The following is a 27,895-nucleotide window of genomic DNA, read 5'->3' as shown; positions in this document are numbered from 1 at the left end:
GTTTGAATTTCATCACACATCTCAAACATGTTTATGTTAAAGTCAACTTCATGTTTGCAGTGAAGCCTCAGAAGTTCCTCTTGGCGTTGTTGTTAAATTCTTCCTGACCGCTTCTATGTGTGGAAGACAATAAAAGTCTCACACTTGAGTGTTTTCATTTGTTTTAAGTAGAGCTCAGCTTTCCAAATATATAAAAAGCTCTCGTTGTTTTCTGCAATTATAGAATACAAAAATGTCTAAAGGATATAAAAAGACAAAGGAGCCACAGAACAAATGGTTACACGACTCGCATGTGAAGTTTTAATTCCAAACACGCATAAAGCTTTATATACAGGCACATCTCTCTGACGTCATTGATTTCGCAGGAGCTGCACCCATCCCGGTTCTGTTATTCACATTTAGGTCATTACGCTATGCAGATGGCATGCCTCTTTTGTGTACAGTCTTTGAAGCAGACGAGGCGGATAAAGGTTTCTCAAGACAGCAAGGTCTGGACCTGCTGAGGTGATCTGGGTACCAGGTTCTCTGGGTCCTTGTAGGCGTTAGCCGGGCTGGTCAGAGCCGTGTAAACCTCTCCATAGGCTCTGCACACCAGCTCTGTGGACTGACGGAAAATCTGCTCCCTGCAAAAACAGACAAAACACTTGAGAGGCTGCGCTTAATGAACAATTCAAAGCTCAGCGGAAAGATTCTAAATTTGATATAATGTAATTAATTGTGAAGGGAAAATTACACATGGCTTTCTAAATTGATGTCACAATTAAAAACCTGAAAAGTGGGACTTGTATTTATAGGAAGGCGCTGAAGTTAGAATCTGTAAACAGTAGGGATGGATTGATATTTAAATTTGGGCCAATATCGATATCCGATATTAATATTGCGGTGATCCTACAGGTTTTATCAACTCAAATTTAATACATGGTTACACCTTTTAATGTTTTTTCTTATCGTAGCCGCATCTGAGGCTTTCTATTCTCTCTTTGGTTCTATTCTCTACTCCTTTTCTTTTTTCATCCTTCTCTGCTGTATTTTCCTCCATTGTAACTTTGCTACATCAAATAAAATTCACTAAATGTCCGACTTCAGAGTTTGTGTCGCACCAAATGCTGCTCTTAGATCAGTGTGAGCAGTAGCAGCGGCAGTGATCATTTTCAGGGGAGCAAAACTGTAATATTTCGGGATCTGTTTGTAGCTCTTGGTAGCAGCTTTGTGCTACTCACTGCATACGTATCTCTACAGTCTTAACCCCCGCAGTGCCAAACTTTTGTGCGCAGAATGTGCTTGGGTTGGTAACAGCAGTGAGCCAGTGGTGAATACAAATATCGTTCAGTCAATCTGCGATAAATTTGCACTTACCCCTAAAAGACACAAAAAAATCAAGCTAGTAGCTAAATGCTGGTAGTTTCAACAGCCTTGCGTTATAGAACATATTGAAAATGTCTTCTGTCAGATGAAGGTTTAAGTTGCGGACAAAGACCTGCAAGAAAAAAAATACTAAGTGGAAAGTATGAAATTAAATAGTCTTGCCACCACAAAATTGGCAGAACTACTATCACAGATCAGTGACTCCTTATGTGTAATAGTCATTAGTAGTCGTAGGTCACAGGTCATTTTAGACCTGTGATTAACGCATTTAAGGCCAACTTACATTTTTTAAATTAGTTTAAGATATTTTAATGCCTTAATTTTAAATACATATATTTAAGACTTTTTAAGGATGTACAGACATCCTCAGTCACTGATATTAGACTTATTTTCCTGGCCTTTCGACAGCCTAAGAAAAAGACCAAACCACTGACAATGGCTCCTTACTTCAATTACACACCCACATTCTGGCTGCACCACTACAAATCCAAACAAATACCAAAAAAACCACACAAACGGCAACAAGATGGAAATGTTATTGGTCAAGACCTATAAGGATATGTACATTTTGCAACGTCAGCCAATGTCAATGCCCACACTAGAAGGCATCTATTAGTCATGCACTCTGTAAATCTGTAATTCTTTTTGGTAAGAAAAAAAGGTTTTGCTGAAAGCAAAAGGAAGTTCCAGTTAAAGTTTCCCACTAATCATGTGGTAGGAAGTTGCTCTGGTCAGGGGGAACTAAAATGTAACTATTTCATCTACATGGATAACATTAGCTATGGTGGAAAACCAACATATCAGTCCAAACACAGCATGCTATCGGCAGTGTGCTGTGGGAACGCTTTTCTTTAGCAAGAGCAGGGAAAGTAAACAGAAAATGAATGGAACTAAATACAGGAACTTGTTGGAGGCAAAAGACAATGTCCAGACTCAAATCTGATTTAAAATCTGTAACTTGACTGGACAACTGGTGTTTACAGACACTCTCCATCTAATCTGACTGAACTTTAGCAATAGCTTTACATAGATGAATGAGAAAAGACATCTGGTCTTTAGATGTGTAAGGTTGTTAGAGACAAAACCTAAAAGAACTGCAGGTGTAATTACGCTGAAAGATGAAAGTACTAAATCGGGCCTGGGACATGATTATATGTGAAAATTTTTAATTTAAGTTTAAAATTTTGTGTATACACAATATGAGAAGCATCTGATGAATACATTTTCAATAGACTGCCAGTCAGAGTGAGTCAGAATTTTATTCTGTGTGCGTATCCCGACAGGACCGATACAAATCTTGACAGTGTGTGGTACACACTGCCATCTATAGATAAAGATCACATTCACAGCTGACCGGCTCAAACAAAAGAATCTAAATATTTATTACTACTATCGGCTCTATTACCCACCTGGATTGACTGATAATGTCATTTAGGTTTGAAACACACACACACATACATATATATATATATATATATATATGCTGATTTAGAGAATTTTTAAGCTTTTTTTTTCATTTTCAACACGGCAAAAAGACATTTTAGGACAATTGGTTTGATAGAACATAATGTGTGAAGATGTGAATTAGGCTAAACTATGATGTCATTTCAACATGTTTTGTAAAATTAAATGTATAGAATAAAAATGTCATTCCATTATTTCCATATTACCGCCATCTGATTTTTCTTTCTTTTTTGCATTTATTATATTTTAGGTAAGTACTCTAATAAAGATTTCTGGAAAAGTAAAACAAAAAATAAATAAAGTTTTGCAGAAATGCATAGGAGCCCAGTGAGAGGACTGGAGCACACGGTTGTATCCCTCTCAGGCTCTTGAGGATCCATATTTTTAATTGGCCCGCAGAGAGCCTGGTACCACAGTGGAGTTTATAACACCTTCTACCACACCAAGTGTAACATCATAAAATGTCAAATGAAAGGAAGCCCAAAAAAAAAAAAGATTACTTCCCCATTTATAGCGTTTTTCAGGGTGTTTTTTTGTATTTATGCGAGCAGAGAAGCACGAGAGAGAGGCAGGGATGACGAATGATTTCAGGCTACGAGTATGAGTGAGAAATGGACCAGAAGCTAATTAATGGCGTCCTGCACATCAGTTCTCCTCTGTCCATTAATAGAGAACATTAACCTGAGGTACAGAGTGCTTCTCAAGCCTGCTGCGCTTTCCCCGTAAGCACAACTCACAAAAAGAACCCTGAAATGCAGCAGCTGGATTGAGCTAAAAGCATGGACGTTTTCTGATCAGTGAGACAAATAGAAGCAGTCCGGCTGAATATTTGCTCAGTGTGTTGGTGGATTTAGCAATTTAGCGTCCAAACTCCTCGTGTATTTAGTCGAGTGTTTTGCTCAGAAGGCTGAAATGATTCTGTTACATCTGAAAAACAAATGTTGACCATCATTAGGTAAAAGCTCCTGTTCTATTTTTAAACTCTCCTTTTAATTTCACGTAATGTGGTAAAAATTTGAGCTCATCTCGTGTGTTCTTTCAGACTCACTTGATGGCTGCGCTCAGAAGGAAGTTGAGCTGCGGCATCACAAGAGTGTCCGGTGACGATAGGTACCGATCAAACTGGACCTGTACGGAAATGAAAGAAACCTTATAGAGTGCCTTACAAATCTATTTACACCTAACGAAATCACAAACAGCAATGTATTTTAATTAGGTTGTTCCCTCTTGATTTTTTTTATTTATTTATTTTTATTTTTGTGTTTTTTACAAAGTTCTGAAGCATTCATACAACACATGGAAGACAATCTGTGGACAATTACACACCAGACTGGTGGAGCCCATTTACTAATTTGGTGATTTCTGAAGGCAGTTGCTCTGCTTTTTTAGTTAGTGGTATCAGAGTGAGGGGGGTTAAACAAAAATTCAAGGCTCACTATTCAAGAGTTTGAAAACCATGAATTGATTTTTCTTCTACTTCAAAATTTTTTACGACTTTATAGTTCACCTCTAGCCTAACCATTGCCTTCCAAAGCAATTCCATTCAGCTCATCATCTTCCTTCTGTGGCCCATCTGGGATTTCTCTCATTGAGGTTGACTTCTCAGGCTAAATTTCAACGATGGAGTCAATTTTCTGTGATGTTTTGGAATTGTAGCTTACCTATATAGGATTGCAGTTTAGCGACGGCATCATCGAAAGTGAACTGAGCTATTCAGTCCATGCTTCCAAATATATTTACATTACCAGCCATCTTGTTCGGCTCTGCACTTCTCTCTTTGCAGTGACGATGGTTATTTACAGCGCACACAGTTCCCATAAGCTTCATATATTTGAACTGCCACATTTCATATGTCATGGCAAAACGTTAGTAATCCAGTAGAATTTGAAACTTCAATAAAGTCTACGTCTCCAACAAGCAATCGTCATTTCTCAACAGTCGAGTGTTCAGACCCTATGTATGAAGGGGCAGGTTTTTACCAGGCTACTTCATCACATAACAAGTGAATTAAATATGTTCAAGCTAGAGACTGTAACGAGACAAAATGAGGAAAAGTTTTCTAAGAGTTCAGTTTTGCAATGTGTAAGATAAAATTGCTTTAATTGTACATATAGGCCAACCCACCATTGCTGTTTTCACCGAAGAAATGTCCATACTGGGGAGGAGCGAGAGAGGACCCTGGGAAAATAGAAGCAAATATTAGATTTCACTTTAACAGTAACAATACTCAATCTCTAGAACTTCAATAACTAACTACATTTATTTATGTTTGCAAAGATGTATTTTTTTATAATAATAACTGAAACTACATGTAAATAAAAGCAAGCCTAAATATTATTTATGTGAACCTGTGAGTTTGGATGTGAGAACAAGGGAAGCCCTCACCTGAATACAAATGCAAAACAGACAAAGCAAATACATACTGCCTGTGTGTACACAGCAACGGGTACTTTTAAGGCAATTAGCCTTCACTCTAAGTCTAAAACGGCTACATTAAGCAAGCTTAAATGCCTAAATTGCCCGCATTAAATCCAGCAAATAAAAGAAAGTGCAAGGTTCAAAATGACGGGAGAATTACGGACATTCAGACAATCATAAAGCCTCCGCTGCAGGCTGCAGGATTTTTTTTAATGGAACACACCACAGCATTATTTCCGATTTTTTATTTTATGTAAGACAGAAAAGAAAATGTTGCATGAAGGGTAACAATAAGGAAAAAACACAATGCTTTAATAATATTAACTGTTAGGATGGATTCTTGCTTGTGACTAATACCTGGGATTTAGTCCAGTAGTCTAAGGAGTAAGACATTTAAAGTACACAACAATTTTAAGGAAGAAGCGAGAAAGGCCACCCAGGTAGGGCCGAGGTCTGCAGGAAAACGATGGTTTGTAACCGAGCTATGTGTCGAGCAGTAGCTGCAGTGGGGCGTGGTGTGTCCTTACATGACCCAAGGGCAGGACTCGCAAGCTAAACCACAACTATGAGTTTCACTCAGCCCAATGGCAAGCAGTGCTAAAACGAGAAAGAGGAAGGCTCCAGGACAGCGCTCTTATCTGCACAAGACACTTCTGGAGAGGCCAATATATTTTAATAGAACATGACACAATCTGTCTTTCCTCTCTCCTTTTCTCATCTGTAAATCTGATAAAAACCCCATTATGCTCCAACAAAGACGCAGGTCAGGTGGTAACCATAGCAATAGTAAAGCCTATAAACACTTCTGAAGCCCAAAGAGACAGCACAAACCATACGTCAGGGGACATATACCATTAAAAAAAAAACACACACAAAAACAAGAGAACCATTATGGATGTAAAATGTGAGTGTTTCAGACCTGTTCGGTAGTGTGTTGCTGCACACAGCTGTAAATATAACTTAGCCCGGCTCTGGTCAACACATAGGACGCCTGCTCGTTGATCAGCGTATCAAGGTGAGCCTCAATCTGAAAAATGCGAGACAGAAAGAGAGAGAGGCTTGAAAACTGATTCCATGCATAGTGAATCAATGGTACTTGTAGTTAATGGAGAACTACTGTGCTATTGATACTGAAACTTGTATGGAGGCTCTTGTGGTGCTCAATTACAAAAGACGTGCTAAAAATAAAAGGATGGATGGTGCGTTTAAGCACGAGCAACAATACATGACGCACTCGCTTTCATGAGACAGCAAATTAAATCTTTTTAGTAAAAGTTTTCGGCTGTGGATTTTAATCAGAGGGATAGGAATAGTTAACCTTTTTTATAACAATAAGCCTACAGTCAACGTGACTTTAAGCTGAGCCGTAATGCTGGATAACCGTGTTTCATGGTTATCTACCGTTGCTTCAGACTGGCATGATTTACCGCAGCAATTATTATCTTGACATATTTGACAAACAAAATGGACCAACACAGTGTCATATAAAGTGTTTTGCAAAAGTATTTATACCCACTGAATCTGTCTACATTTTGCCATGTGAAACCACAATCTTTTATAAATTTCTATGAGGTTTATCAAGCAGGAAAACACAAATTGGTACATAATTATAAAACAGAACAGTTTTAATTCACGCAATTTAATCCTGACACTATCATGTATCACAGTAGGGATGCTTTTATCATGCAGTATTTTTTGCACGTGTACAACAAAAGCCTCAAAGTTTTGGTAATATTTTAATTACCTAAATCTACTTTAAACTTCTCCACAACTTCATGAGCTGACCTGTCTGCTGTGTAGATGATGCTATTTGTTCCCAAAGCCAAGGTCATCACAGGACAGATGACCTGTGAGTAATTTAATACTGAGATTAAATTACTCACAGTTAATATTCCTTCTGCTTCTCAATTATATGCTACTTTGGGTGGTCCAGTCACATAAAAGCTACCGTAAGCTTTATAGCTACTTTTTACATAAAAAACTAGTTAACTCACTGAAAAGACTGAGTTAATGTTAGTCATCATGCAACTGGGTCAACATGATAATGATAGCATTTAAGCTAACATTAGCTTTTTTGAATATACATAAATACAATATTGGTAAATACAGCGTTGACGATATCTGTTAATATAGAGATCTATTTTCTTCTCTTCATATGATGATACATTTGGGATATATAGTGCAGCCCTATTCACTAACAGATGATTGCTTACAATCAGGACATACCTGGAACTCGAGCATCTCAAGCCTCTTGTCAGTGAACTCAAACAGAGCCAGTGTGGTCTTCATGACATACAAGGAGTTGACCATGTAAGTGGCCATGTCAGCTGTTCCAAGGTTACTGGCTGAGACGGTACATAACTGTAGAAGGGGATCCAGAATGCAAGAAAGCACCTAAAACAGATAAAGGAAGACAAGACATCAAGAACAATGTATAATAAAATGAATTTAATGAAAAGAGAGCTTCAAATATAAAACAGTCAGTGCTTAGGACAAAGTCAAATCTATTTCGTGACAAAAAAAATAATAAATTAGGGTAATCGCAGCATAAAAGCTATCCTGCCTTCCTGGTCACATATTGATAAACAAAAACAAGTGGTGTTTTAAGAGATTTGAATTCAATGATTAAATTAGAGTTGCAGTTGCATTTTTACCTGAGCAAAGTCAGCCTGCCGAGCATCCAGAGGAACTACAGACGAGTCATGGGATGTTAGCACCTCCCTGAGGAGGGCGAGGGTCTGATTGAGGGATGCTGTAGGTCCAAGGTCCGGAGGAGGCAGCTCCACCTGCTCATAAACACAGAGTGTACAATATAATACCAATAAAGAAGAAATATGATAGAAGGCAATCAAATTAGTTTCTAAAAATACAAAAACATATAAAAACTTATTTACATTTATAATCTCCTATTCTCTGGGTTTGTATCTACGAAGCTTTTGTGATGAAGAGAGTTGTGATTTCATTGGGCTCAGTACACAGGTTGCAGAACTGAGCAAGGGCACCTTTGTCCACCTAATAGAGCAAATTATGAAAAGGTTGTGTTCCTGGGATTAGCTGGAATTGACACCAAAACCTAAGGGCATCCAATTTGATTAACACTGAGCCACAGGGATAATTCTTGTAACTGCTATTGATCAGAGCACAGCCACCGTGGAAAATGAAGGAGCCCATGCTCGTGCTACGGTATATTTGGAAGCCAATTTAACTAAACGGTACGAAGGAGAGCGTTTCTTGGCAGCTAGCGCCATTTGCTGTTGTGGCCAGGAGGCTGAAACTGTTTACCAGTTTAAGTGGTGCAGAAATAGCCTTGTTGACTTTGAGAGTTTACACCTAGAGGAGAAATACACATGTTCACAAGGAGCAATGCTAAACTCTGCTGCACTGTGATTTCAGCATTTTCACAAAAGAACATTGCAAATCATCTCTATTTATGAAAATAAAGCCTCTGTCCTCTTCGTAGGATAATATGTTCCTATCAATCTTCTTCTAATACCAGCCTGAACAAATAGAAAATGAAATTGCCATGTTCTTCCAGCACCTTGTCCATTAGTCTGCTTGCATGAAGGCTCAGGCTGTTGAAGAACATCTTTTTGCTCAGGAGGTGCATTTCCTCAATAGTGATGAGCATGGAGGCCACACTGGTCCCAATGATGGAGCTGAGCAAAGATCCAATCAGGAAAGTTAGAAGATTCTGATTGTTTTAAAGACAACACAGCATTTCTGTTCAGGCAGTGCCCAGTCCTTCACTTTGTACAGATGTTGCCAGTGTACAACGATAAACGTCAACATATCTTATCAGAAATATATGAACTACAGTAGTGAAATATTGTAAAGAGGAAACAAAATAACACAAAAAAACATTCCCAATTTTTATTGTTCATCGCACAGAGAGTGATTGAGAAGGATCTCTGAATTTTAAGTCAGATTTTTAAGTTGGACTTTGACTGGGCCATTTCAACACATGCAAATGCTTTGATCTAAATCATGCTAATTCTGTGTATTTCATGTTAGTGTTCAAGTGTTTTATAGTCTCTAAAATGGTTTTCTCTGTATTTAGTCCATTGACTTCCCATCAACTTTTACTAACTTCATTGTCCCTTCTGTCAACGAGCCTTCCCACAGGATGAAGCTGCCACCACCATGCCTAAAGATGGGGACGGTTTATTTAGCAAAGTAAAATGTTGGTCTTATCTGACCAGATGTTTATAACAAATGTTTGCAGTTGTCTGCCTGTGGCAACTACAAATATGCCTTCATATGATTCTGTGCCTTTTTTCAGCAATGACTTTTTTCAACCATAAACCTTAGAACTGTGCATTAGATAGCTCATAGTGAGATATTCGAAGCTTTAGATATCGTTTAAAAATATAACCATTCTTTAAACCTCTCCACAGCTTTATTCCTGACCTGTCTGTTGGTATTCATTTGGCTTTAAGAGGGTTTTTTTTTCACTAATGGCACTACAATTTTCACATTTTTGAAAGACTTTGAAAACCTTGCATCATTTTCCTTCCACTTCACAATTACACAGTACTTTCTGTTGGCCAATCACAATACATTGCAACAACAGACAGAACTAAAACTGGAAAGGTTCAAGTTGTCACACACAATAAAAAAATCTACAAAAAACAGAGAAAATTACAAAATGGATCATAAAAAAAATATGTTTTCTTAAAAAAAAAAAAAAACACAGAAATCTGACTGTTCATTTGATACCTGATTGTGTGGTGGTAGAACTTCAGCAGGTTAGAGAGCTTGTAGAGGAGGACAGCACCCGGCTCTGCCACAATGACTTGTTCTATCCGTACCTGAGGAGAAGATCGATAAGAGAACAGCTGGGCTGATGAGCAAAACCTGACAGAAAACACAGCGTGCGAGCGGCTCAGACTAAAATGGCATTTAAAACATAACTGGTTGCTCACTTTCAGTGGTCTGCAGACCCCCTCTGTGATGTGCCCCACCACTTCTTGCATGTTCTCCTCCACACCTAATACAAAGGGAAGGAATTCAAAACTCAATCAAGGCTTCACCAGCTTTCATGCATGTGTTTATAACAATGGTAAGAGAGGCCTTCAATAGTAAAATAATTTATTTCGTGGAGGTTATTCTTCAGTAACTGAGATAAACTATTTCAATATAATTTAGTAAAACACCTACAAAATGCTGGTTATATGCATGTGCTTTACATTCATCACATGATCCTGAAATCAAATCATAAAATATTAGACCCCTCAAAGTTGAAATACCTTGTAGAGTGACTTGTTTTAGTAGAGCTTCTAGATGCTCCTTCTCTGAGGCAGTTGCTTGGTGCAGCCAGGCCAGCATGTCCCCAACATATCTAAAAAAAAGAAAAAAGAAAAAGAAAGAATAAATCAGTACTAATACCCAGACAGTGGTGCAATGCCTCTAGGAAAGGACAGCTAAGTTTTCATTTTTGTTGTCACATACAAAAAGTTGTTGTTTTTTTTAGTAATGGTTGCTCTTGAGCTCACTTATACGATGAATCCCCATTTAAAAAAACCCAACCAAAAATATTTAACCTTCCTATGACACACGTGTTCACAGAGTGCACAAAAATGCTTCAATAGACTAAAAACAGGCATACAATAAATAATAACACAACTCAATGTTTAAATATGTTTTAATCGGTAATAAAATTAAATTCAGTTCTCACCAGAGGCTGTGCTATACTTTTTTTTGGGAATCTGACTGAAAATCCTGTCATAATCTTTTTTTTTTTTTTTTTACCTCTTAATTTTTAAAACAATAACAGAGAGATGCACCCTTTAATCTAAGTTGAATAATTACTATTTTTTTTGAAATGCAAGTTTAGTTACAGAGACTTCACAATTTGTTTTGATTATTGTTGTTTTGGTTGTTTTGTTTATTTGAATATTTAAAATGTTTTCCAGTTCCAGTGTTAAACTTTCTTTAGAAATTAAAGATATGTTTTTATCTTTGAGAGGATGTACTTGTATTAATATGCTATTATTATTATGTTAGTTGAAACGGGTCTGAAAATGATATTATTGTCTATTACAACAGTTTCAGAGAAAAAAATTTTATCCAGCAAAATTTGTCATCATGACAGCTCTTATGAAATGATGATGCTCTTTTTAAATATTTCTGTCCAAGGCAGCGACACTCCTGTTGGAAATACAGACAATATGGACGTAATTTACCTAAACAGTGTAGTTCTATATACAGTGAAAACTAGCTCAACAAACAGAACAGAGGAGATGAAGGGCTCATGTTAAAGGTTCAGGGAAGCATAATAGAAAGAATCACGCCTATAAACTCAAACATGTGCCTATAAACACAAGCAATGCAGTGATGAAAAAAATATATATTGTTAAAAATCTGTCACTTCCTGTTTCTATTTTTGAATACAGCAGCATTTTTACAATAAGAACAGCTCATTCACAACTCAAGGCAGAAGCAATATTTGTGTTTCTCACTTTTCTGTTTCAGACCCACAAATGTAAAGATTTATTGTTGTTTTACATCAAACAAGTCAGAAACACAGTTTTAAGATTCACACATTCTCTACTGCTGTTTTAAACTTGGCAGGACAGCGTGAATTTGTGGGTGTCAGTACATAGGAAGTGAGAAAGAACTTGATGTTCTGAGAAATGCTGATGTCCCCGATGAAGTGAAAGTGATTTTTGTTTTCCACACGGAGCTGGGATTCTGAGAAAATCTCCTGTTTGGCTCCTGGGTAAAAGAGGGAGAAGATATGGTGCAAAGGGAAATGGGCACAATTCAGAATTTTGCAAGATGACCTATAACCAGATTGGCACTTAATCTGATTTATTTATGCATCAATTATCCCAATAACTTTTCCTGTAACTGTAAAATAAGTTACAGGAGCAAATATGCTCAGAAAGAGCATATTTGTCAAAAATAGAAACATAGTAAATATGTATAATTTCATCAAGGCACTTTCAAATATTTTTTTAATGTCAATTTTAGAGATATGACAAGTAGATGCAGACTGGCGACCTGTCCAGGGTGACCCCGCCTCTCGCCCCGGAACGTTAGCTGGAGATAGGCACCAGCAACCCTTTCGACCCCACTGAGGGACAAGGGTGTACAGAAAATGGATAGATGGACGGACAAGTAGAGGCTTAAAAGGGCTGTATAATTAATCAATCTAATTTATTTGTATGACGCATTTCTGAAACAAGGTAGTTTTAAGTGCTTTATATCAAAAAATACAAAAATATAAAGTTATACACTCACAATTAAGAAACGGTTACTTTCAGTTGTAATAAAAAATGCTGTGTAAACCAAACATAACTTGAAAGAAATTTAACTTCTCAATTTGATGTCTTGAAATGGGCCACTGTCTCTCTCTACACTTTACCACAACACTTGTCCATTATTCTGTTTACAATCGTCCTTAGGAACGTTTGACTGAGAGGCAGTTCATATGATAAACTCAGTAAACTTGCATTTCCACCAGATGTTTGCTATTCACTTCTGCTGCTAGTCTGGAGGAGCTGAGTGAGGCGGAAGCTCGGCTGGACACTGCAGCTCCAAGGAGGAGATTGTGGAAGTAGGCGGGGCTCTGTGGGAGAAAGTGTTTAGGGACCCCTGAATGAATCCAAGGATTCTGCAAACGTGCATGAAAGAGTCAAAGCAACACTCCAGGTATGTTTTGATGAGGGAATAACATTATAACATAATATAAAGCTAAAAAAAGTTGTTTTTCAATGATACTGTCCCTTTAAGCTAGCTGTTGTACTATATGACTCATATCCCATCCATCATATAATAACATCAAGCAACCGCCTAATGTTTTCCTAATTTGTTCTGCAGCCTCAAAGCTAGCCTAAATATACACCCAGCCATGAATCATCAGTTTCAGCGAGTTAAAGCCCTGAAACACTTGGTACGATCCCAGGAGGACCCAAGATGAGACGCTCCAGCTCGGTCTGAGATTATTTAAGGACACAGAACACACTGATTATGCATAAATGAGTGATGAGCTGTCACAAATTCAAAATGCAATGTACCTAAAAAAAATGTGTTCTAGTTTAAATAAGTACATTTTTGCTATTTGAGAAGTGGTAACTATTATCCTTAACAGGATTAAGTTCAATACACTTTAACTTTTAGTGTGCAAAGATATCTCTGTGATGTAAGGTGAGGGTGAGAATCAGAAAAATATCTACATTATTAAATTAAGGCTGAATGTATATGATTGAATTTGAAAGTTTACAATAGCACTGAAAAATCAATACAATTATTTGTGCACAACCCACAGCCACATATTTTTGTTCTGCAATCTGAACTGTTCACTTTTTATTTCACATAGTAAATGAAGCAACTGGGATTTTCTATTTGTAAGGTAGTGATGGTCACTTTAAACATCCAAGTGCAGGATGACAAACATAAAAGAAAGGGAGGAAAACAGATGGTAGGAAGCAACATTAACTGAAGAGATTCTGAACTTGTTTACTGTTTACCTGTTTTTTCCACAGATTTTATTTAATCACTAGATTTTTATGTGGTTTAAGCATAACAAAGCTTAGTCTAGAGATGACTGCTTAAACACCAATTAGCAAAATTAAAATCTAGTGAACCGAAAAGCCTCTCTTTGCCCAAAAAGCCATCATGATTTCTGTATTTTTGTTCCAAAGTGTTTCTTAGGAGGGATATCTCAATAAGACAGTAGATGTACCTCAAAGGGTCATGTGAATGCATCTCAATGGGTCGCGGCGTGCCCCCTGGACCACCGCGGGTCAGGGCGTCGATGAAGCCTCGCACCACAGCACATCTGCGCGCGGTCCCAAACTCATCCAGGGTGTACCTGAACAAACAAGAGGAGGCAATATTCAACAGCCGGACCTCATGAGAAAAGACAGCAGCCATGGTGTTGTTGTGAAGACTGTAAGCTGTGGTCAGTTCCTAAGATCAACAGTTGGGGCCCGCTTTTCCATAAAGAATGAGTTTGGAGCAGTGTTGATGGCTCAGCGGTAAGGACCTTTGCGACAGACTAAACAGAAGATAGCTGGCTAAATTAAGGCACCAAGAGCTACGGGATCCAGCCTCAACATCCCCAGCCTTAGGGCGACCTTGGACACTCTGTGGCCGCAGAGACAGGTGCACATCCGAAAACACAGACACAATGAGGGCTTGGCCATGAAAACATCAGAAAACATGTTGAAGTTTCAAACTTTTCTTTGCTGTTTACCACCTCCTTCACGACAAAAATAGACGCATGTTAAATAGGTTTATATCTGCAGTGCTCTGCAAAGGTCTTCACTTTTTGCACATTTTGTCTAGTTCAGATTTCATTGCATTATATTTGAATTTTATGTCATATATCAACACAGAGCAGCCGCTCTTAATTCTGACGTGAAAGGAAGAAAAATAACTTGGAGAGTATATTTTCTCTTTATACTAAGATTTTGTGTTTGGACTTTGACTGGACCATTCAAACCACATGAAAATGCTCACATAAGATCAACCGCTGCAATAATCTCAAGACTTTTGCTTCGCCCGCCAATATGCACTACTCTGCACTGGTCTATCAAATAAAATCACAATAAAATTGCATTGCAGTTTGTGGCTGCAATGTGACAAAGTTCAACAGTCATGAATCCTTTTGCATGAAAGTTTTAAACATTTTGTATTTTTAGACGTCATTTTTTGACGTCTTTCTTTGAATTTTAGAGGATGTGCTCTCTCCAGATGGTGACATTTTGTGTTGCTTCAGGCTGTTTACTTTGGTGTTTTATAACTGAACCTTGTTGTTCTATCCAGGAACAAAGCAGCAACAATACCCTGAGGTTTCACAATTTACTTAGGACTGGCCAAAAAATAGACTTATGGTGAAATAAACATAGATCCAAGAAATCGCAGATTCCAAGTGTAACATACAGGGTCAGTAAACAGATTAGAGTGTCTATTTTTACAAAGATGTCTCTGTTTGTGAGTGTGTCTTTACTTACTTGTAAAGAACAGGTCGATCCTGCAAAGCCTCCATGGCTTGAGTCAACACTGGGCTAATATCACACGTTTCCTGAGTCAGTCCCCGACATTCATCTGGAAAAACAATTAAGCAGAATCACAGAATGCATCTTTTTTTTTATTTTTTATTGTAGGCAGCTTAAGCTACGTAACTACTAGCTGCGTTCTCCAGCTGAACACAACTACTTTGCTGAGCACATGCAAATCAAAGCTTTCAAATCATCTTGCTGACAGGTTTTCTCATGGGCTTTTGCTAAAAAGTCAGTTTTATTATCCAATATAAAAGAAACTGAACAATTATCCAGACGTAATAAGTGGTATGGACTCCAGTATTATGCTGGAAATAAAACTGTTATCAAAATGTCTCTGTACTTTGCAAATACACATAACAATTACCCTTTCTAAAGCAAATAAAATACTACCCTATGCACATAAAACATTATCTACAGTCCTGAGCAGTCAGGAGTGTAAAATTTAGCTCTAGAAAACACTGACATATTGATTCGAATATTCAGAATGGCTAATGTTAAATCCTTTCTACTGGTGAAGTACAACTAGTCCCAGGGGCACGGGTGCTTTGCTTAAATTATTCTCTGTATTTTGCTTCTGCACAACAATAAATAACAGTTTTTTTTTTTTTATTATTTAAACAGTCTAGTTCCAGTGGGAATGCAAGATACAAGGAAGACAAAAAATTATGTTATAATCGTTGCACTCTATGGTGAAATATTTTATTGACAACATTGATTATTAACATTTTCCACACTCCTTTCTGTTTTTTTTTTTTTTCCCCATCATCACAGGAAGCCTCCACTCTCTCTGAGCTTCAGCATCCAGGTCACTAAGCTCTATATCTGCTTTGGGCATAAAAGGGAATGGATTTCCATTCAACTGGTCAAATTGTCAAGTAGAAGCTGAATGTACAACACTCGAATTATTATAGAATATAGAATTATAACAACAAAAAATGCACACAAGGACTTATTTGATATTGTGATATTGCTAATATGAAAATTGTAATTATTAATTATGATACAATATATTTTGTGCAGATTTAATTTCCAGTTTAATTTCTAAAAAATGACAAGTTGTGGAAAATTTTAATTGCTGCGTTTTTTTCCACCAAAACCATTCAGAAGACACAAGTCATTTGGAAGCTGTGGCAGCATCATGCTGCGGGAGTGATTTCCTTCAGCAGGGATAGAGATAATGCTATAATGATCTTCAAAAAAGATGAAAATGCTCTACTTTGTGTTAATCAATCATGTAAAATCCATATATAGAAAACATAAGTTTGAATCTGGAACATAAACTGCAAAAAAAGATAAAGGAGTATAAAAGCTTAGCAAGGCACAATCTGCAAAAAACTATAGCAGGTTTCATTTTTTTATATATATGTATTTAATACAGACTTTAGAAATATAAAAAAAATAAATAAATCAATGGCTAAGGAATGAAATTGACTTTTGATTAAGTTATGAACATACTGTTGGTCCACAGTGAGTCGCCACCATGCAGCTGGTGGTAATCGTGTGCAGTACTCACTCTGAGCCCAGCGGTAAAGCTGCTCGTACCCCGTCTCCTGTAACACTGCCATCTGCTCCATGATCTCTAACCTAGAACAGGCACACATGCCAAGAACAGACATTATATACACATTACTTGTAGCAGAGTGTTAAACTGACAGTGTTATGAATACTAATCTTTGGCAACTTAAGATCAAGGCCAGGACACTCAGAGTGCTGACAGAGCTGCACGCCTCACTGAATCGCCTTCTTGGCACAGCTCTTCATTCAAAATTCTTGCTTAAAGTTTTCCTAACTACATGCTTCATACAAGTGAATCCCAAACTTTTCAGCTTCTGACATATTTACAAAACACTGGGAGCCCAATTATTGTTGGACAAACAACAAATTTTAAAGACAGTTAACCTCGACCCTTAAAGTTAGGCCTGTCAATATTTTGATTATGAAGCATTGTGAGACATTGTGCAGTGAGATGTGAACCTTACCCTGCGGTTTGCTGGTTGGTTCGCAGGAGGATTTTCACATCCTCGTGGATGTGCTTAACCCGGCTGAGAACCTTGAAGAAACCCTGAGAAATTAAGCAACAAACACATTAGTGATCACATTCATTAGCAAGACAATCAAGAACTTAATGCACATACATTTAGTAAGCAGGGCTTAATGATGTAATGACATATTTAAGCCTATTGCAGTAAGCAACTAATTGCATGATAAACTGAAAAGAGCTCAAAATTTTCCATTCTGATTATAAACATTATGAAAGGCAATTGTGTTTACAGATAGAATAATCCATTTTATTTATGGTTTTGGTTGCAAGTGTTTTTTTTTTTTTATTTTATTAACTGTTTTCGTTTGTTGTACTTTACACATAAAATATCTTCCAGTCCCATTTGCAGTTCATTTGCAGTTTTATGTATTCTGTAGTTACATTTTATTGTATTAGACATTAGTTCTTAGAGAATGGTTGTTTTTATTTGGATGGGTGGAGGTGGAAGTTTCGTGTCTTTTCAATAATAAATCTATACTGACACCGTCGGCTGCTCAATTGTAAACAAATCAAATTGTGAACCTTCAAAAGATTCAATATCAGTTTGTCGTCATGACTACAAGGTATCAAACTGTTATCCCAGCAGAAAATTTTTCCCAAATAGAAATTTGCTGGTTTTACAGCAGATTATCCCAGCATACAATAAAAATATACACCACACTCTTTTCATTTGTGAAGCATTTGGAACATTTGAACATTTTCTACTTTGTGTTGACCTGCCACATATAATAAGATATGCTGCATTTTGGGATTGTAATGTTATAAAGTATGAAAAGGTTCATGGGGTGTGAAAACTTTTGCAAGGTACCGACATCATTTTTGCTCATATGGTCAGATTCATTGGGCTTTGTGGTAAAGATTACCTCTGTAACAGGTGCGTCTCGAGCCCCTCGCAGTGTGGCCATTTCCTCGTTGGACAGCTGGAACTTGGCGAGGAAAGCTTGAGCCACCTGAGCTCTCACCTCAAGTCGTTGGCTGAGGAGACAAAAAGAAAAAACAAAATCATTTACTTCAGTTGTTATTATTTTGTTTAAATGTTTGAACATATGACGTATTCTATTCATTTAGATTTTAGTAAATGTATTTAAGGTTTTGGTTTACATTTCTTCTTACATGGCAAATTCCTATGAAGAATTTCCCACTTACATGTAAGAGCTTACACTTTAGTCTATCATTGAGTTTCATCTTTGTATTCTCTCATCCTTCATTTCTTTGAATAAAAAAAAAGAAGCTTGAGGAACACCCCAGGCATTTATTGCACATCAAAAAAGAAATGCTGTCAACAACATGTAATGCTTAAGGATCTCCAGCAGATGGCAGTCAGACTCTACACACCCTAAATGTGCTCCCCTGCTGCATACATTCTTTCAGCAGGGTGGGACACTGAGTGAAAAATATCATCCACAGGAGTGGGAAGATCGGCAGGACAAAAGCCAAGAACTAAAGAAAAGAGTTGGACCCCAGCCAGCAAATAACAGCGATCACTATCATGTCAGGAAGTGCCTCATCACAATGGAGACCATGGCAACGGTCCCAGTCAAACGGGGAACTCGTCACAGGGCGGCGGAACAACAGCAGGTCCTCCCTCTGTTCACGTCTTCCCATCCAAACCATCCCGTTTATTTTCCATCCATTCACGGAGAGAGCCAACCGTGAGCAGTATATCACCGGAGTATTTTGGTGGAGCTGAATAACTTGGTGATTATCTAACCTTTGATTCTCGCATACTTACAACCCGAGCTCAGGCTGCTGAGAGCAGAGGGCTGTAAAACGGTCCCAGTTCCAGAACTCTGTGATTCAGTTTTCCCTCTGAGGATCGCACCAAGCCTGACACAGAGGGACACCAAGGCTCCTCCGCCCTTTGTGATTTTACGTGTTGCTACTTTTGCTACTCACAAAGACAACATATGCACCATTAAACTTGGCTGGCAGGCTTTCACAGTTGTATTTAAAAAAAAAAAAATCGACACAATCAAAAGTGTAAGAGGAATATTAATGTTTCCCCACCAGCCGTCCCATCACAACAGACAATTGAAAGCACAAAAAAAGACTAGTTATGCTAATGAGATCATTAATTATATTAACGATTGCATATATTAGAAGTATGTGAACATGCTTGCCTCACTTTCAGCACAAGGAGAAATAAACTAAGACCTCTAACTGTTGCTACTCTGGATCCAGTAACTCTATAGGTGTGGCGTGCATTTATATTCAATATAGTTCAATCAACTATCTATAGAAATCAACTAGTTAACAAATGGAGCTACAAAAAGTGATTTTACAAAATATTGAATTAAAACAAATGCCGTTTTTTTCAGGTTTATATTTGTGAACAATTTTGTAACCACATATTCATTTCCTTTCACTTTAAAATCATGCTCAATTTTGCGTTATCTGTCACACAAAATCCTAATGAAAAATATTGTAATCTGCATTTCTAAAATGACAAAATGTGAAAAAAATAAAATAAAAAATCAAGGGGTTTGAACACATCTGCAAGAAACTGTATGCAGTTAATCTAAATGAAAACAAATAACACTGTCAGATGTAGTTTATTAAAATGGGATCTGTTTACATGTTAGTGGAAAATCTAAGTAAACAGCTTATTCTATGACTCAATTAAGTTCCCATGTCAAATGCAGCGTGGTCTAATTTGTTTGAACTTCAAAAAGTATGTGTTTTGAACCTTTCCACATTACTTATTTTTTTGGGGATGTTTATGAATACATTTAAAGCATCACATTTATGACAAGGTATCTATACCAAGCCGAATTTAAGACTTTTAAAGACATTTTTAATACCACCTTGAATAAAATATAGGACAAAAATACTACAAATATAACAGATGTTGCTGCATTACAATCAAGCTGACCCGGACCCGTAAAAATTGTTTTCAACATAGCCTCCTGTGGGTCGGCAAGAGAAGTGAGCTAGTAGTGAAAGTGGATGTCATCAAGCCAACTTGCATGCAAGATGTTTGCATGCAACTAAAACTTTTTTCTTATAGAAAAGTCCCCATAGAAAAGCAAATAAACTATTAAATAGTTCTGCCACAACAAAATGTAAGACCTGTAATTAACATATTCAAAAGCTAACTTACTTTTTTTTTATATGAAGTTAAGGCCTTATTTTAGACATGCAAATGTAAGACTTTTAGGATGTGTGGAAATATCATAAATCAGAATAACGTGAACCTGGACTCAGAACATAGGGTTAGAGTCAAAGACAAACTTTCCTTTAAGAACAAGCAAGAACAGAAATGAGTAAGTGGAGGGGTAATTTTGTAAACCTCTGTCCGGACATGATCCGTTCTCCTCCAGCCTGACATCACTGAATACCACAGAAATGCAGCATTCTTGGATGAACAAATAACAGAATCCAACCAACGCAACATAGTTCTACCAGTGCTTCAAAAAGAGGTCAACAAGCTTATTACAATAATCTCAAGCAAGGGCAATATTAAGGAAGAGTGCTGTGATTGGATGAATCATCTCTTATTGTATGTGAGCATGCTCAGATTTAGCCCGACTGATTCGGTCTGTTCAAGCACAGAAATTGTTCATGAACTATAACACCCTATAACATTTGCAGTGCCCATTTAATTATCTCACAACACTAGGCTAATAGTACAGCTTGATCAGAGAGCCACAGTTATGAATCACCAAAGAAAACTGAAGGAAAAGTGAACAACAACCCTTTGCAATAAGGGAGAGAGTTGAACGAGCTCATAAGATGTGAATCATGTCGAATATTCATGAGAATCTATGGGGGGCATTTCAAAGAATTGCATAAAAATCTGGCATTCACAAAGCTGTTAGTTGGTTAGTTACGCACCGTGATCAAAGAGCGCATGCAGCTACATCAGGAAACACAAAGGAATGCTGACTGCCGTAGCCTCATTAGCGCCAAGCTGGGTTTTAATAATGCTCAAGTGTCATATTACGAAGGTTGCATGCACTCTCTGATATCAGTCATTGTTCTCTCTGGGATTTCAGCCCTCTTTATTTATTAATGAACTGTACAAAAGTCATACTGAGAACATTCGCTCTCTTCAGCACCAAGAGTTCTGATACCGCACAAGGCTCAAGGTCTGATTATTTGTCACATGTTTGTAGGAATTTTTGTGAGCTTACAATCCATTGCAAAAGGTATTCAAACCTTTTAATGTTTTCTAATTTTGTCCTGTCATAATCAAATAGCCCAATGCATTTCGATGGGGCGTGAAAAGCCGATGCAAAGTAAAGTTGTTTACTGTGCAGTAAATGATATGCAGTTTTCAATATTTCTTATTTCCAAACAAATAATCTGTCGACAGGACAGGTGTTGGTCATTTACATGTAAATGCAAATGAATGCCAACATTTCTTCTGAGTGACATTAAAGTGACATTTAGCCAGAGCGGTACCACAGCTAAGTATGTTTATGATGGCCTAGTCAATGCCCAGACTTAATTAAAATTGAGAATCTGCTATGAGATTTGAAATTGCTGTTTACAGATTCTCTGCTTCCAATCAAAGTAAGCTTGAAGTACTTTGCCAAAGAATGGGCAAACATTTCAGTCTTTAGATGTGAAACAACAGTAGGGCCATACCCTAAAAGACTTGTAATTTGCAGCAAAGTACAGGTGCTGCAAAGTATTGACTTAGGGAGGGATAAAAGAAATCACACTGTTCAGGTATTTATTCAAGACTATGTGCTGCACGTGGGTCCATCACATAACATCCAAATAAAATGCTTTGAGGTTTGTGCTCATACGTCACCAAATGTGGAAAAGTTCAAGGGCAATCATCACTTTTGCAGGACACTGAATGCTTTTATTCCTTTTTGGATATACAATGAGCTAGGTCCAGAAAAGATGCATGAACAGATTAGCATTGGAGACCACACCATCACCTCTGGCTTTTGGCTGCTTGTGAGTTCACGTTGTCAACAGAAACATGAGTTTATGAGACGTCTCTGCAGGCTCTGCATGATTACATGCCATGTTAATGCAAAGATTACACAGAGTGGAGCAGGTGGGCAGCATTGTATTTCATTACAGAGTAACACACAACATCTATTTAGCGCTTTTGATGACAGCGCCTTTAAACAGTGCCAACCCGAAACAAAAGAGCCTGGTGACTGAAAGCCAGGTCAGCTGCAGCTCAGCGCCTACAGCCCCTACCTTCACTTCCACAAACTGGAACTTATCAGCAGATTCTTTCTGTTTCATTAGAGCTGACAAATGACACAATGCCGCGAGCAGATGAGGCAGATAAGAGGCAAAGAAAAGGCAAATCAGGGACATCAGTAGAGGCTTGGAAACCACTGTTCTCCCCCAACAGGACTGCCCCATGCGAGATGTGACACTGCTGTAATAAGCATCAACAAGAAAGGAACATAAAGAGAAAAACCAGATACTGCAGAGGCTTGTGTGACCTGAAAAAAGATCTGACCAAGAAGACTGCAGAGAGCCAACTCTTCGCAAACTGAAGGACGACAGCTTGCCGGCACGGTTTCGCCGGCAGCCCTTCTGAGACAAAATTACGAGAGACAAGGTCAAAGCCCAGTGTGTGCAGACTAGTCAATGTGGCTGTGGGGTCACTGTGGTTCTAAGCATGAAAATGTCACACAGGCAGACAGCAGGTCCCGAAGGGAGTGCTGCGCAGGAAAAAGGACAAAAACTACTCAGCACTCAGGAGGACACTTGTGTCAAGCGTCTGAGTACTTCCAGGAAATGCACGTCACAAAGCCGTACATGGTCTTAATTCGCTTCCTACATGTGCTCCCTGGTGACTGTCTCCACTCCTGTCTTTTCTTGCTTGCCTGTCTATTCAACTTTCAGGCTTCTCCATCTCTGTCACCTCTTTATAAGGAAGGTGCTGATGGTGAAGCGCTGGAGAGTGAACTGCAGTGGTACGTCGCTAATGTCTGCAAATGTCCCTCACCACAAATTTACATCAACCTCCGCAGCACCCCTACCTTCATGTCAAAACACAAGGTCACTGATCACATCTGTTACAAATGCTAATGAACCCCTGCCTACGGCAACTCCCAGCGGACAAAAACAGGTCGAACATTTTCCCGTCGCTGTCACTACTGATGACGCAAAGAGTGAGACATTAAGATATGATGCACAAATGATGATAAAGATGTCATTTTGTTTTATTTTTTAATAAAACCCTAACCCATCAACAATGAATGCAGACTCCATATCCTGTCTGTATTATGAATTAGGGCAACTAAAATGTTGACCTTGTGCTGAGCAGAGGACTTTACTGTATCAGCCCCACAATAAATATGTCAGAACTGATTAGCTGTAAGACAATGGTGCAAATCTGTTTCTTTTGGAAGAGGGCAATGGGACATTCTGATAAATTATGTTGTGTTTATGTCAGTAAACATGGTGCAAACCAGCCTGGCTTTCCTTATGTTTTTAGACATCATTATTAAATGTTATTTATATATTTGCTTTTAGAAATTGTCTTTTTAAAAAAAAAAAAAACAACTTCCAGATAACAAAATGAGGAATAAAGTGTTAAAAGATTTATTTATTATTTTAACTTATCCAAACTTGGAAAATGTGATGCTTTGCAAGAAATCCTGCATTATTAAAAGCACAATAAACATAGTCTGGCATTTCTGCAAATCTTTCACACAAAACTTTTTTTTTTAATATTATGTTACACTGTTGAAATTTTTGGCATTATCATTCTGATTAAATGCTCTTTGAATGAAACTAATTGTAAAACATGTAAAATAAAAACAGCTAAAATAAGATTTTTTTGGGGGGGGGAAATTGAATTTGGAGAAAATAACTGAAAGCATTTCATACGCAGTAATAAATGTCTTTTGCTTCAAAGTATTTATCACGTTTAAAAAAAAAAAGTCATTTTGTCTCCAAACAAGTAGTTGCTGAAGAAAGGTTAGGAGTTCACATAAATCAGGCATCATATTGCACTCCTTGTACATTTAGCTCCTTCCAGTTAAGTCTAAGAAAACATACAGCACTAAATATATTTTATCTGTTTGCACATTTACTCAGTGTTATGATGGGTTAAATATTTTAGCTCTCAAGTACTGATTCTTTTGAAACTATGTCATCATTAAAACTAAACACACACTCCCAAACACAAAGTCCTACACCAGTCCTACAAGTTTATCAAGGCCTAACATTCAGACAAAAACAAACACCTATTTCATTAAGGCTGACTGTTGGTCTCCTTAACATGTGTTATGATACAACTGTAGAACTGATAACAGCCTCATGAATTATTCAGTTCTCCTCCTACAGCTTTTTAATCAGCATTTTCCCAAATCTTTCAAACTACAAAAGGCAAGAATGTAAATCTTCAACTTATTAGCAAATAAACTTTAAAGTTGATGTATTTGGGAGGGCAGGGGGGTAATAGTCGGCATAGATCACAGTTTGAGTCACTTTGGATATAAGAAGAAAAAGAAACAAATGGCATGTTTCTTATTACTTTAAACAGCAAAAAAAAACATAAGCTGATCTCAATGATGAGGCTCTAAGGCTGCAGGTCTGTACTGATGCATCTCAACAATACTATTTTGGCTCAGACTTCTTTAAAAAAGAGATTATGAATCTGAGGACAATTCCTGTTAAAAGGAAAGTTAAACCAGAATGAAAATTAAAATTTATTTCAGAAAATCTATGTAAAAAAAAAAAAAAACTCACTTCATATAGATTAATTACAAATTTTAAACATTTATTTTTGATTATTCTGATAACTGTGTAAATTTGAAATATTAAATAAGACCAATGAAAAACAGATTTTTAATATATAAATGTTGAGTTAATGACATGTGTAACAATAGGAGAGACTGATGGCTTGTCAGGTGGTCATCAGTCATTGAGAGACTCCATAGGGAGGGAAAGTCATTAGAGGCTAAAGAAGCTAGCTGTTCACAGTGTGCTGCAGCCAAGCATATTAATGGAAAAGGTTAAGGAAAGGACAAGGTTTGGGAAGACTAAATAAGTCATAATCATCAAAATAAACAGGAACACTTGAAATATATCCCTGGATGCATAATTAATATATTTTATTTTCAGTTTTTCAACATGAATTACCTAAATAATTTGACGTTTTAATTTATATATGGAATGTTGCGACAAAAAGTTAAAAAAAAAAAAGAAAAAAAAAAAACTTAATGGAAATGACAATGAAATGTGATGAAATAAGTTATTCCAAAATGAGTTTTTCATCAGAAATAATTCTGACATATAGCCAATATGTAACTTACAATAATGATAACTCTCTGTTTCCATAGTCATAGAGTCTTAGTATGAAATCCAGATTTTGACATATGGTTTTTGATGGCAAAGTAAACTGAATTAGACTTAATGATACCTTGTTGACTACTTTTCACTTAAATCAATATTTATGCAACTGCTACACTCTCAGTCAGGCATATATTTAAACTGCCAATTTGACCAAATTTACATAATGTGTTGCTTTTAATTATGTCCGCTTAATTAACTTTAATTTTTATACACTCAACAATTTTGCTTTAGTTGCCTAACAATCTGCTCCCAACAAAATGGCATTGCATTGTCTTAGGCATACAATGACAATAAAATTCTATCCATCTATTTATTTTGTTGCAAAATAATGAACTCACTTTTCTCCTTGCAGCTTGTTGGTTTTTACAATGAGGTCTTGAGTTTGCTCTTTCGCAGCCTGTTGAAGAGAAGGTGTGTTGTTATAATAATAACTATTATTATCATTTACCTTTATTTCACCAGGGTTAAAAACATATTTTACCACAGAATCCTGGCAGCAGCGCATAGAGTTTACAGAACATTCACAGCAAAGTAGAAAAAGTTAACACCATCATAAATTGATTAGTAAAAACATTACTCAGCTAAAACATTTACAGATAGATGATTCCTTCTCAAAATCAGTAATAGTTATTTGCACACATGTGTCGCGTGGAAATCAAGTTGACAGCCATGTATTTTTTCCAGCAATGGTGATAAAAATAAATGTTTAAAAACAACAAACAGAATACAAATCAGACTTTCATACCTTTAACCTACTGGTCATTTCCTCACAGCATGTGCTCATGGCCTGAACATCCTCATGGACACTTTCAAGCTCCTAGAGAGAATGAATAACAAATGCTGGTTGGAAAAAGTGTTCATAAATACAACAAATGTGATAGGTTGTCTTACTGAATGCATGGTTCATGCAAACTGAACACTTAAAACATAAAAGATCAATATTAACAGGTTTTTCATGACTGATATTTGAAAACTAGTGTGGTTATTCACTGTCAATCATGTTTGTCTTATTTGGGTGTCAGGCTTGGTTATCCTGACTTGGAAAATATTAAATTAACTTTAATACGTTTCTGGACTGTGCTGGAACCTTATTAATAAAAACCCACTGACTCAAATGGGGATCAGACCTATAATCAATGGAAATAAACACTAAATAAGTGATGATTTCTGTAAGTATTTATTCCCATTACTGAGCGAAAAATATTTTTAAAAAAAAACAGCCAGGAAAATAAAAAGACAAGCAATGTCTACGAGCGTGGGTAGAAAATGGTTTGATTACGATGCGAAACAGAAGCAAAAACATTCGTTCTCATGGAACGCATGGGAACGAATAAAAGAAAACTAACCGGAAGGGAATGTTTGTTTGTTTGTTTTTTAAACTGGAATTCTGTTACCTCTTTTACTTCTTTAAATATCCGTGCAAACTCCTCGTTAATCGTCAGACTTCTCCGCTCTATGTCACCTCGTAGATTTCTCCTGGTGCGCAGACTGTTCTCGGTGAAGAATACAGACAGCGCCTTCAGAGCTTCCAGCATCTCCTGAAAACATATCAAACAAAATATCCATCGAACTTAAAGTACTTTGAGAAATTAAGAATTGAACAGAAAAAACCCCACCAATTAAAATAAATAGATAAATAAATGGTAGCTCGGGTTCAAGGACTTGTGTGTGTTTTCACAGAGTGCTGGATTCTTAATGTTTTAAGTAAATAAAATAACCAAAATAAATTACCTGGAACGGTAATGCTAATAGTTAAAATGCAATTGTTTGCCTTTCGGTTGGGGTTTATTCGTCAGAAAGACCATATATTAACCCGAAGAGAATTACTCACATGCATTTAACGCTTGTCATGAGCATATAACAATAATAAAACGACCAATTACAGGAGCAGCTGCTGTTAGCCTCCTAGCAGGAAGCTAAACTTCTTCCAGCATACCTTGTCATTATCCAGCCTGGTCTCCAGGATTTTATTCAGCTTCCTCGATAATGGGTTATTAGGCTGAGAAGGCACATTTGAATTTGAAGATATAGTCGCACTATCGACTGAAGTTTCTATTTTAGTATTTGCCATCCTGAAAATCTACTTCCACGTCAACTGAATCCGAAGACTGTTTTGGTCCGTGTGAAATTAACGTTCGGTCGGACTGCTTGGCGAGCGACACAACGTTCCGACTGCCACTAACGTTGTGTAAACATAGTGCTGTGAAAATATTTAAATTAAGGAGATAATATTAAAGAAATACTTTTTTCTGTGTTATCCATATATTTTAGATGGTTCAACTCTGAAAGAAAATGGCAGTTTCATTCAATAGTC

The 27,895-nt window shown here is 37.1% G+C and overlaps 1 protein-coding gene across 1 annotated transcript; it reads right to left on the bottom strand.

Moving 5' to 3' along the window:
• Positions 1-272: 272 nt before the first annotated feature.
• cog6 (component of oligomeric golgi complex 6) lies at positions 273-27,726 on the bottom strand. Its single transcript, XM_007572396.2, has 19 exons — positions 27,518-27,726; positions 26,976-27,119; positions 26,327-26,398; positions 25,920-25,978; positions 18,162-18,273; positions 17,237-17,319; positions 16,771-16,841; positions 15,207-15,300; positions 13,934-14,062; positions 10,494-10,585; positions 10,170-10,234; positions 9,964-10,055; positions 8,786-8,903; positions 7,902-8,033; positions 7,474-7,641; positions 6,167-6,274; positions 4,954-5,007; positions 3,878-3,957; positions 273-623 (listed from the first exon to the last, which is right to left on the bottom strand). Exons 1-19 carry the CDS (start codon positions 27,650-27,652, stop codon positions 476-478), a joined length of 1,956 nt encoding a protein of 651 aa, XP_007572458.1. The 5' UTR covers positions 27,653-27,726; the 3' UTR covers positions 273-475.
• Positions 27,727-27,895: the final 169 nt, after the last annotated feature.

This window comes from Poecilia formosa, unplaced genomic scaffold, assembly GCF_000485575.1.
Source record: "Poecilia formosa unplaced genomic scaffold, Poecilia_formosa-5.1.2 Scaffold299, whole genome shotgun sequence".
Classification (NCBI taxonomy): domain Eukaryota; kingdom Metazoa; phylum Chordata; class Actinopteri; order Cyprinodontiformes; family Poeciliidae; genus Poecilia; species Poecilia formosa.
Note: the sequence above shows the minus strand (reverse complement) of the source record. Positions and strands in the feature narration are given on the sequence as shown.

Bases quoted from the DNA above. Each gene is read 5' to 3' on its own strand.
- cog6 (XM_007572396.2), bottom strand. From the start codon at position 27,652: ATGGCAAATACTAAAATAGAAACTTCAGTCGATAGTGCGACTATATCT. The intron at 10,056-10,169 runs GTGAGCAACCAG...TCTTCTCCTCAG, and splicing joins GGGTCTGCAGACCACTGAAA to GTACGGATAGAACAAGTCAT. The intron at 8,904-9,963 runs GTATCAAATGAA...ATCTTTGCTCAG, and splicing joins TTCTACCACCACACAATCAG to CTCCATCATTGGGACCAGTG.